This window comes from Danio aesculapii, chromosome 16 (genome assembly GCF_903798145.1).
Source record: "Danio aesculapii chromosome 16, fDanAes4.1, whole genome shotgun sequence".
NCBI lineage: Eukaryota > Metazoa > Chordata > Actinopteri > Cypriniformes > Danionidae > Danio > Danio aesculapii.
This window is the reverse complement of record NC_079450.1, coordinates 33,009,697-33,022,591: the sequence shown is the minus strand read 5'-3', so window position 1 is coordinate 33,022,591 and position 12,895 is coordinate 33,009,697. Positions and strand designations below refer to the sequence as shown.

Below are 12,895 nucleotides of genomic sequence, written 5' to 3'. Positions count from 1 at the left end.
ACTGGATGGTGTGTTAATTATGACTTACAAAGTTACTGCAAACAGACGTAAAAACGATAAAACTGAGTTTCAGTTGTGTTGACGTCTAGAGAACCTCTGTGAGGGATCATATTCATTCATGCTCGTCTCCAGGTAATGAAATGCAGTTTCGGTTTCCGGCCTCACGGGTGCGATGTAGATCCGTTGTAGTTTTTTTAACAGTCTATGGTTGTTCGTTTAAATATGATTACTATCATAAACTACTCCTTATCCAAGCTAGAATTAATTCGAGACTACCGATATTCTCTCACAGTCAGTTACATTGTTTGCTAGTACAGTACACAGATGTTACATTCTCTTTGTATTGTACAATTCACTTGATAAGAACACCGATATTGTAGTATCTTTTACAGTCTATGAGTAGTATAATAAACCTTTTATAAAAGCGACATAGTTAAAACAAATGCAAATATGGTTGTAAAATGTAACCATACATGCAAGAATAAGAGTATAACTAATTTGTTTTGTTGAATTAATACGTTTTAGAAAATGTCTGACAATTTATGAGGTTTAAAAAATTTACTCTTTGAAATGCTATTTTAAGTAACACTGCCTCCGGTGCAGTAATCTATTTTAATTGTTAAAATACTGAATATTTAGGTTTGGAAAAATAACAACGTGCAGAGGTAAATGCGCACCCATTTGATCACTTATGAGGGACCGAGCCAGCACGCGGTAAGGGGCACACAAAAAAGAAAATTTCAAAATAATTATTTTTAATAAGGACAAAAAAAGTTTTCACAAAAATAAAGAAATAAATTAACAACTGAAAAATCAATAAACTAAACAAAGAAACAAACTGAGCTCAAATCAAACAAACATGTCTTTAGTGCTGAAAAAATGCTGGTAAGTATACTGCTGGTTTTTGGTTAGCTCCCATGGTAGGGACTAACCTACAGATCCAAAAAGGTCTAAAGCCAGTGTAAAGGGGTCATAGATTATATACCATTGCTAATAATATATTATTACATGCAAACAATTATGACACTGAAATTTAAATTGTATTTTTTTCAAAGTTAAATGTCAAATTATGTTTAATTTTAAGTTTTATTAATTTGCAGTAACACACAAAGAAAATTAGATTCTATAATTGTAATACTTGATCTGCATCTGTGTTACATTCGTTCCCACAAATGAGGTTGAAAGTAACGACTCGTGTTTAAAGTGAAATTAAAATGGTGTTTAACATACAACACAAAATGCTACCGGTACAGCAAATATATGGTTTGTCCACCCTGTTTTATGAAGGCCCACCCACTTTCACATTTCCGGCCCTGCCCCTGAACCAGGTGTCTACATTCAAACATCATGCCAGCACTGTCTTTATTATACCCTGATTTCACTCCAGCTTGTAAGGAGTAGCAACTCAGTATATAAAGGTAAAATGAGAATAAATGTATCTTTAACTCGTTCCAATAGCTGACATCTAACTCTACTCACTTTTGATTTTCTCACAGCCACTAAAAGGTAAGTCAGATCATGTATTATTTTGCTTTTTTTGTAAAATTCAAAAGTGAATCTTCAGTATTATTAGTCAGTTCTCAGTGCCACATGATCCTTTAAAAATCCTTGCTAGTGTTTGCTAAGAAACTTTTTTATTATTATTATCAATGTTGAAATCAGTGCTGCTTTCCATTTATCATCCCGTGGAACAATAAAAAACTCAGTTTCACATTAAAGAATCCTGAAGTGTTGCTAATACGAACAATTGTTAATGATTGACTGATCAGCAAATAGAGATCAGGAACTGAAAAAAGAAAATTATCTAGTTTATTTATTTAGAGATAGTTTGATAGTTGATATCGTTACATCTATTCAAATAATAATAACAACAGTAATAGTAATAAAAACATCAACAGAAATGAGTCCAAAGGCACTCGGAATATGTGGAAAATTTAAAAAGCCTTTATTCACATGGCTTAATCATAAAATAAAAAAGGTTTCTTTATGATTAAGCCATGTGAATAAAGGCTTTTTAAATTTTCCACATATTCCGAGTGCCTTTGGATTCATTTCTGTTGATGTTTTGATGAATCCCTCACCCAAAGAGCACCGATCAAATATTTGAGTTACCCCTGAGCGCTTTTTGTTCGTTTGTCTGGAGTAATAATAACACTTTCCAAGCATGATTAACATGTATGTATAAATATAGCCCTACACATATCCATTATTACAACTTAAAAAAAAATTACATGTACTTTATTTGAGCTTCAATACATCTTTAGTATGACAAGAAACAATGAATGCTCTTGACAGAGTGATAGAACTATGATAGCACACAATGTGATAACAATTAGCCACACCTAGAAACAGGTCTTCACATACTTTTCGCGTTGCTTATAGTTTCAAATTCTATTTTTATGCGTCACTCCTATTCCTTTATCAACCTTGGTATTTGCTGTTTGTCATCCATAGTATTAAATTTTTACATTTTATTTAATTCATTTATTATTATGATTTTTTTCTTGAAATCTTCTCCAAAGCATCCTTCATGATGGAACCACCGAAACACCAGCTACGCATTGTCTCTTGGAACACTATAGGAATCAGGTACACAAAAGAAAAAAGCTCCAAGCTCCAGCTTGTGTTGGATAATCTCATCAGATTGAAGGCTGATGTTGCCTTTCTACAAGAGACTCATATTGGACAAAAGTGTTACAAAGCACTGGAGAACATAACAGGTTGGAGGTCTTACTTCACTGTCCACCATCCTCGCAGCAAAGGAGTTGCCATCTTGATAAAGAATGAAACAATATTTCGCTACCTTTGCCATGACGAGGATTACAGTGGAGGCTATATTGTCCTCTTCTGCCGTTTTCATGCTCGGTTGTATACTCTTGTTAATGTGTATAATCATCAGGCAGACAGATATATGCTGGGCAGACTGAGAGACTATTTGACAGCTATTAACACTAAAGGTGTGCTTGTGGTTGGTGGAGACTTCAACACAGTTCTAGACCCAGCATTTGACAGGAAATCATCAGCAGATCAAGCATACCAATCCTCATTAAGAAGCCTTCTAGAAGATTTCACACAATTTCTGAGTCTCAAAGATGTATTTGCAGCAGTGCACCCAATGAAAGAAGGCTTCACGCGATCTCAAAGTCAGAGTCATTCAAGGCTGGATATGTTTTTTCTGCCAGAGAACATAACACATCATGTCGAAAAATGTGAGAATGTTAAAGGAACAATGAGACAATCCACAACTGGAAACAAAAGGATCTCTGATCACGATCCTTTAGTTTTAGATCTAAAAGTTTCTCCCCTCGTGGAAAATAAAATACCGGAAGTCGCCTCAATGTTAAAGGAATTTCAGTATCGTGGAGCTCCAGATAGAAGAACTGGGAAAATAAATGCTGCAGAAATACTGAATGCCATCAGATCTTTACCTGATTCACAGCAGAAAACTCCAGATAAGCTCAGTGTTTATGACTACAAGAAGAATGACCTTCCACTGACAGAAATCCTAAAGATAAACTACAACTTGATGCTCAGGGTTAATCATGTTCCTGAATGTTTCGTAGAGTCATTGCGTAATTCAGACGGTACACATAGTTGCAACATTGACTATTTGATTTTCACTCGCATTTTAGCCAAACGCCTAAAGGTGTTTCTAACATCTTCTTTTAGAAAAGTAAGCAGGGTTTCACACAGTGGTTGCATTATTGTAACTTTAGCAAAACGCCCACAAAAAATCAAAAGGTCTTTCTTGCAGGAAAGTCTCTCGTCTCTTAAACACATTACTCCTACAGCTCCAAAAGATTTCACCATTCTGGAGAATCTCCTCCCCAAGTCTAATGACTCCAGAAAACTCCATCAAGGCTGCACTCTGAGCGCAAACATTCTCACAATGGCATTGAAACACCTGGGAAATAAGATTAAGGCAACAAGCAAAAGCTCTGGCAACATCAGTATCTGCAACCACAGACAGTCCTTGTTAATCTATACAGATGATGGGAGAATTGGCAGGATTCTAAAATTGTTGAAAGAATTTAAGAAAAGTTCTGGTTTAAGAATCCATTTCAGCTACAAGCCACGATCATCAGGGTCCAGACACAACCTATCGGGCAAGTTAGGTTCAAAAAATACCAAACAGACATCAAAGCTGACAGGAACTGGTTAAAAAAAAGGTCAAAACTAATCAAATCAACATCAAAATATAGGCATGGTGTTGATTTCATTCGTTCATTTATTTTCCTTTGGCTCAGTCCCTTATTTATTAGGGGTCGCCACAGCAGAATGAACTGCCAACTATTCCACCATATGTTTTATGCTGCAAACGTCTTTCCAGCCACAACCTAGTCTGGGAAATTGTGTTGATTTGATATACCACAAGAGCAAACGTAGCTATTTTTCATTCAAAATAGTTACATTTTAAACATGTCAGTTTAGTGCAAATTCATATGAGTTCAGTCAAACAAAAATGTATAATTTTAAAAAGGACGCGTGGCACCCAACGCCGCCCCTAAATATGATTTCATACGAATTAGCCACTAAATGAAAAAGTTACGAATTGCCGTGTGATAGCATTGGATATACAGCATCATACAAAATAATGTCCCACATAAAACCAATATTAGTTTTTAACTTTATTTTCACCAGTGAGAAGTTATAAGAATGTTATACCAAATTACAGCATTATGATCAGATCTTGACTAATATTTAATGTCAAACTGATATTAAAATACCTGGGAAACACCTTGCGTGTCTCTTTTTAAAAGTATTTTAAGTTTTTATGTGTCTTTCGGTGAAAGTATTGTTTTATTTATATTTCAACACACAAATAATAATGTCTCTTATTTGAAAACTGAACTGAAATATAATGCGTCATGCTGACAAATGTTTTCCGAATGCATTGTGAATTACCAAGAACTTACAATGAACAACTTAATTTTCATTAACTAACGTGAACAAAGATGAGTAACATTGTGATGACTATATTGTTCAATGCTTGTACAGAGGAATTGTGTCCTCTGTAGTGGACATTATGTTTTCAAGAATTTTCTTCGAATTTTTTGAGCTACTCTGTCAAGTCCTGTTGTACTGTTCAGAGGACGTCCTGGGCTTTCTAGTGATTTCATTGGCTAGCATGCTAGGAAACACTTTACACTGCATACAAAATGGCCGGCATACAAACAAGCACATTTTATGGGAAGGAGAGAAGTATGTAAAATTTAGCTTTATAAATGTTTTTTTTACTTTTATTATTACATATATATTTGTTTATTAAAGTGTCAGGAACAGGAAAGCTGTTAAATTGTTTGTGTTTCAAAATATCATCCTTTTTTTAAATGTCCACTATAGAGGACACCAGGATCATCCTAATCTAATTAATGACTGCATGTTGTAGGAGGCAGAACTGAAGCAGAGAGGATTCTTTATAAGATGGTTGAGGGAGACTCTGACTTAGAGTCTGAGAATCAGACAATTAGAGAATTAGAGACAATTAGAGAATGAAAATCAGTTTTAAATAGCTTTTATGTTAAATTTGTTTTGGATTAACATCACTTTTTTTTTTTTAGTTCGACTCTCTTTCATACTAAACTGTTTCAGGAATTTCAATACAAAAGGAAAAAATGGCTTTTGTTTAGTTTTTGTTACAGTAATATTGGGATTAATTTCCCTTTACAGCCATATCCTGTACTGTTTTGTTGTCTGAGTTTGGCAGTGGTTTCGAACTAAAATGGTCCTGTGGTCCAATACAGTGGACATGTTGTAAAATTAAAAATAAAAACAAAATGTAAAAACTCTAAATTTGTTTTTACCCCAAAGGATGTATCAAATCACAGGGAAAAATATTCTTTGGGTCTCAGGAGGATATTAGTAAATACATTAACATTAATTGACCAATAAAGTGCTACTGTGTAATCTTATCATTCACAAACTTTTGTGAATGTTATTAAATGTATAATTGAACTGTATTAAAAATAATATTAAAAATGTTCTACAAAGTGGCAGTTTGGCATGTTTTCCCAGCATATTTACAGTGGGAAAAATAAGTATTTAACACGTCACCATTTTTCTCAGAAAACATATTTCTGAAGGGAGCCGCACACCAAATGTGCCGCACCAAGTAGAGCCATGCATTTTAGAGTTCTAAACATAGGGTTTCATCTTCATTATCCTGCTAATGTAAATGTTGGACTGAAGCAGTGACAATGAGGAAGGGCAGAGGGTTGCTGAATAACTACTGAGAGAATTCAGCTGCTGTCTGGGCTTTCACTCACTTTCTACACCTCCCTTTCTTCATGTGTTCAATACTTTTCCCCCCTGTGTCATTTCATTTTATTACACGTAACTTCATTTGTAAACTAATTAGATTTGTTTTCCTTGCATATGAATTTCTTTGGTTGTTACCAACATTCAGGGAAAATTTCAAGCCAACAGCACCTTTAAGCGGGTCGCACACTGGATGCACCGCTCAGTGCCACTACACGGTGCGCACATGACAGTTAAAAGTATTGCACACCAGACGCGTACATTCGAATGTTATTTAATATAAAACTATTTAGATGGCGCTTTGTTGCATAGCAGAAATATGAACAGTGTTCTAAGTTGTAGCTGGGCGCCTCAAACAGCCGCAGACTTGTAGCGCTGTTCTGCGTACCCTGAGAGAAACAGAGTTGACATTTCCGGAAGACAATGACCCAAAAGACAGCCAAGGATACTCTCAAATGGTCTCAGAGAAAGAAAATCAAGCTGTAGAATGGCCCAGCCAATCACCTGACTTGAATCCATTAGAAAATATAAAATAAAGATCAGATTTGATAGACAAGACCAACAGAATCATCAGGATTTTTACACTGTTGAAGTCTGTGAAAAAAACTCACACCTGAGCAATGCATTTGACTTCATTCTCCATATGAGAGGTGTCTTTAAGCTGCCATTACCAAAATTTTTTTTACATGTGTGTCATTCCATTTTCATTACAAATAACTACTTTTTCAGATTTATTTTCTATGTTTGTATTGTTTGGGTTTTTAGCAAAACCTGGTTCAATTCCATATCATCAGCTCCTTTAGAAATATTATTCCTAGGAAAAATAAACATGACTTGTTCAATACTTAATGCCTCCACTGTATAGCCTATAGAAGTGTTTCCCAACCCTTTTCCTGGAGGCACACTAACAGTACATCTTTTAGATGTCTCCCTTACCTGACTAATTAACCTCAGGTTTTGGAGTCTCTTCTTATGTTCTAATAAGGTGATTCAGGTGTGTTTGATTAGGGAGACATTGAAAATGTGTACTGTTGGTGTGCCTTCAGGAACAGGGTTGGGAAACACTGGCCTATAGCATAGTGGTCTAACCTAAAAAAAATCTTGTCCAATGCAAACAGGTTAGACAACATATACAATATACAAACACTGCTCAAGTGACATCTCTCTAAAAACCCTACTCAACATGAACAACTGAGCAGAAAACAAATAATACACAGTTATTAAGATTCAAAGAACTTTTTTTCTGCATTCTCCAATGCAAAACAAGAATCCTTAAATGCAATGCAATATTTGAAAAAAGAGCACACTAGTAAATATGGGTTTATATATAATATTGTGCAAAATTATGAGGCCACCAAAGCTGTACTTTATACAGAGGACAAAACTGGATGCATGGACATCTCAATCCACACTTTGAAGTTTTCCGAGTGATGCCATAGAAGAACCATTTTAGGATCCTAAAAAACTTTTTAAATAGCCTTTTTATATGTGAAAGGTTCTTTGTGTCAAGATTATATGTGTATATGAGATGTTTACATCATATGCCTTCAAGCATACAATAGATGGTTGATAGATAGTTTTTGTAAGCCAGGATAATCTGACGTAAAGGCTTTTCATTATTTGCATTGTAGACTTCCTGACAAATTATTCAACAAAATTTGCTTAAACATACATTTTCAGATGTCCAAGACTTTTCCTTCCCATGCAAACATCATCTTTGTTTACATTAGAATGAGCTGATGCAATCAAAAATGTATTTTTTATTGTAAATTATTCTGTTAATACAAATTATCTTCATTTTAAAGTAATTAGATGTAATAATTTAAACATACTTCAGAAGTTAATTGAATACAAATGAACTTACACTGAATTTATGGTTGATTTTATATAGGCTATTCAGAAATCTTTAGATGTATGATAATTATCTTGGATTTTAATGACATGGATAAATAATAAGTGAACCTTTTACTTTACACAAATAGTTTTTGATTGATTAGCCATTATTTACTGCATGTATTATGAGTTGCTATATATTATTACTTTCACAAATTGTTGTAACTTGACATATTTTCTTCACATATGTTAAATTCACGTGACTCTTTTTTTCAGGTAATTTGTTTTTCTCAATCATGTGAAGGTTTATGAAGGTTTGAGGGATGCTATTTAAACGAAATAGGCCTATAACAAGTTTATTACAGTTTTGTATATGTAAATTAGTTTTTATTGTAATTCTGTTTTTAAATTTGGTTTAGTTTTAGTTAATGTTATTAACTGTTTTGTTTTAGTTTCGTTTTTATTTTGTTTTCTACTTACTTTTTCTAGGCTAATAAGTTTTGGTTTTAGTTTTAGTAATTCTAGTGTGACAGAGCCAGTATTAACCAGAGCAAAGTTTAATGTTTGCACAGCTTATGTTATGTTGTATGAACATCTTAAAAGAATGTTTGAATAGACACTGAAAAAAATCCATTTAAATCTGGGTTAAACTGATAAAAACGAAATAAATATTATGAGTATTTTTTTTTGTTATAACAGTATTATAATACTGTTTACGTATCTCTGGAATCATGTGGACATAAATTGGCACGAGGTTCACTGGATAAATTAATGTTTCAGAAATGAATGTCTTTTTATGAACAAGTTTGATTTGATAAAGATAAAGAATGATTGGTGGTTGTCTGACTTTCAGTGCCGCACCTTTTCCAAATATGCCTGCATGTCATAAACAGGGTTAAACAAATGACTGTAATCCCGTTTTCACTGACATGGCTAACGTAAGGCGTGTAGCAGCAAACTAAGATAAAGCCCTATAAAGCCCCCACTTAAATAAACGATGATCCATCAGACCCTGTAGATCTGAAATTAGTGTACTGCTGAACCACTCATTTTATCATGGTAAAATAGCACAGGAATCAAACATTGAAAAGCTACTTCAATCTCCTCTTGAAGCTCCTTCGGTTTGCTTAGAGAACCTGTCAATCACGATGACACGCCCCGTATAGCATTAATCTATTGGCTAAAAACATACTCTTCACAAAAATGAACACATGAACCTATATCAGCTTGATAACCAGTGCCCGAACTGACCAAACTTCTTTCAGGACATTTTACTGCAAGTGTAATATTTTTGGGGGGGGGGCTCAAGTCTCGTTCACTAACACGGAGGAGCTTTATGACTTGTACTGCAGCTAGCCCCCAGGGGGCGCTCGAACGGCCGGGAGTGTCACTCAAAAGCAGGTGTGTGGCATTTTTATTTTTATTTTTATTTATTGTATTTGCCGAACATTTCCAATCAAATGCATAACAAATCTAACTATATGATATTCACAGTTTGGCATAAACTCTGTAAGCAAAATAACAAAAACAAAGAATGAAAGAGAAAAAACAAAACAAATAAAGATCAACAGCGGGTATACATAATTACCAAGAGGAATTTCGTTTTTGGAGTATATTTACAGTTGCTTTACGACTTGAAATTCCTTTAAGAGTTTCAAAATAAATGTTTAAATCAGCCCTGAAATAGGAGATGTTAGGCTTCGTCTCCGACCATTTACACTTGTGTATGTGAAACTTGCCTAATATCAAAAGATTTAACATAAACAGGAGATTCTCATCTATCTTTTATCTACAAAAATATGGCATCTCTTTTCTTTATATCAATTCTATGGCCACTCAGTATATTAAATAGACATTCAACATCAAACCAGAAATATTTAACATACATACAATCAAAAATCAAATGCATAACATCCATGTCATGTATGTAAAAATTGTTAAAAAAACAAAAACAAAAAAAAAAAAACCTTTATATCTCTTGAGAAACTGGTTAGTTGCATATATTTTATGTATAATTTTAAACTAGATTGCACTGACTTTATGCGTGTGGCACACTTTGGTTAAACCATTGGATTAAAGAGTGAGGTACAGACGCCATCTAGAGGTGAAAGTGACAATCACATCCCGCACTTAAAAAACGGATTCCATTTTAATGACTATAAAAAGAGATAAAAATTCCTCCTTTGCATTTTGCATGACTAAATTGTATAACATTCTTTCCTATTCTGTTTTACTTCTGTTATCCCTACATTCTTTTAAGTTGGGGCTACACTTCTAACCTTTTTTTTTTGTGATTTGAATCAAATATCAGAATCATAATAAGTTTTATTGCCAAGTGTGCTTCACACACACAAGGAATTTGTTTTGGCTACAGAAGCTTCCAGTGTACATAAAGTGACACGTGACAACACAAAATAAATATGAAAAAAGAAGATAGACATTAAACAGATGCGGTTAGTCAAGAAACCTGGATGTTGAGTTGTATGTACAGATTGTTATAAATATACAGGGTATAAGGTGCTGTGTACAATGCGAATGGAGAGGTATTGCATATTCATATAAGGTGCTGTGTACAAGTGCGTATGAGAAAGTATTGCACATATTTATTGCACATATTTATTGCATTTATACATTATAATTACCTCTTAAATAATGTCTGTTTTAAATGAAATGAAAACCATTTATGTTATTGAAAAAGTTTTATACAAAAACACATAATAGGTGATGTGAATGATATAGTAATAATTCTAAATACTTTTGCATGAACAAATAAAGAGGCACACATATTATATTATTATTTATCTTTACATTTTACATTCATGCTTTATATTTATGTAAATAGTGTAAATGAAGAGGAAATTTTAAATACTCACGCATGAACACACATATCGCTTCCACAACACGATTCTGCATATAAAAAAAATAGATTCACAGTTCAAAACAAACATGAAACTAGACAGACCAGACTATGTATTTGAAAAATTTATTTCTGCAGGTCATTTTAGAAAAACACAACATTTCTTCACAGAAGATGCTGACCACTTCACAAAAATGTGAAAAAAAGAAGAAGAAAAAACTATACTCCTACAAACCATGTATGTATTAAAAAACAAACCCTGATTGTTCTGTTTTGGCGATCATTATATGCATCTGAAAATCTAAAAATAAAACTGTGAAACAGAAACTTAAGAAAAATAAGTAAAAAAGGGCCAACAGATTAAAAAAACATGACAAAATCACTATTGTTAGAACTGAACAGAGAAAACTTTTTTTCACAAATGAACAAATAAAATTTAAATAAAAACATTTCCACTCTTTTTTTCATGTTCTGAGCTATTATCGTATCTCTTTACCAATACTGTTAAGCATCTAAACGATATTTTTTGACTTTACTGCTAAATAAAGTATTGTATAATAATGTTATAAAAAATAATAAAATGCTTACAAAATATTCAGCATTTAGTTTTTCCTCTTTTTTTCAATCCATCATTTCAGACTAACTGAAAACAATATGATTGCTTATGATTATTAATCATGAAATACTTTACATCTTCTTTCATTAGGTTAAACAAAGCAAACACTTTCATTACATGGAATTTACTTTCTCATAAATAAATATGAGACAGAACAAGCAAAAGGAAACTCATGTTTTCGTGTTCTCTGAACCTGATTAAGTGCCCAATAAAAAAACGTGACTCTACACCAAGTAAATTGGTAAATTCATCCCAAAAAATGTACTCACACTTTACTCATCCTCAAACCTTTGACTTAATTTTGATCTGTTGAACACAAAAGAAGATATTTTAAAGAATGTTGAAAACTAGCCATTGATATTTAATTTGCAATTAGCAATTGAAGCAACCTTTCTATGAAAATAATTGAGTAGTTAATGACTATAATAAAAAAGAACTTGCATTGAATTAATGGACATTATTAGATCTTCAGAAATGTTTAGATATTGATAGTTATCAGGGATTTCAATATACTTCTAAACATGGATCTTGAATACACTGTAAAATCAACACAATCAATTTGTGTTGGGACAACGTGAAGGAATTAACTTACCTTTTTATTCTAATTATTATTATTATTATTACAGATTTAAGTGGATTTAACATAAAAAATTAGATTGTCTTAAGAACTTTGTGGTTTCAGCTCATAAATCTGAAACAAGCAATTTGAACAAACAGCCAACGTCATTTTAATTAATCACTCTCAGAAATAAAGGTATGAGAGCTGTCTCTGGGTGGTACCTTTCCAAAATATACACATTTGTACTTAAAGGGTCCATACTGGTACCTCAAAAGCATATATTTGTACCCAAAGTTTTTAAAATGTACACTTTTACCTTTTAGTTATACTTTTATGTACCCTTGAGGTATTACTATGGACCCTTTAGGTACAAATGTGTAGCTTTTGAAAAGGTACCACCCAGTGGCAGCTCTCATACCTTTATTTCTGAGCGTAAGTAGCAGTTTCCAACATTCTTCAAAGTACCTTTTTTTCAACACACTGTAAAAAGCGATCCATTAACTTTACTTTAAAAACAGTGAATAGATCCATTGCCTTTAACCAAATATTTGCATAATTATAAAAAAGGTTGTTGCTGTTAATGTTTACTGGACTTTTTAAAGTAAAGTAATAATCACTTTTAATAAAAAAAATCTCATACAGGTTTGTAACAAGGAAGAGTAAATGACAATATATTTATATAAATAAATTTTGGGTGAACTATCCTTTTAAGAACCAATCAGAAGCATCCACACTTGGAGATGTTTGTTAAACAAAACAAAACAAACAAACA

General features: G+C 33.0%; 1 protein-coding gene across 1 annotated transcript; it reads left to right on the top strand.

Moving 5' to 3' along the window:
• The first annotated feature begins 1,400 nt into the window (after positions 1-1,400).
• LOC130243434 (uncharacterized) lies at positions 1,401-6,868 on the top strand. The gene is made up of 2 exons (XM_056475604.1): positions 1,401-1,506; positions 2,523-6,868. Exon 2 carries the CDS (start codon positions 2,531-2,533, stop codon positions 4,160-4,162), a length of 1,632 nt encoding a protein of 543 aa, XP_056331579.1. The 5' UTR covers positions 1,401-1,506; positions 2,523-2,530; the 3' UTR covers positions 4,163-6,868.
• The last annotated feature ends 6,027 nt before the right edge of the window (positions 6,869-12,895 follow it).

What these genes read in the sequence shown, in the direction of transcription:
- LOC130243434 (XM_056475604.1), top strand. Translation starts at nt 2,531, where the DNA reads ATGATGGAACCACCGAAACACCAGCTACGCATTGTCTCTTGGAACACT.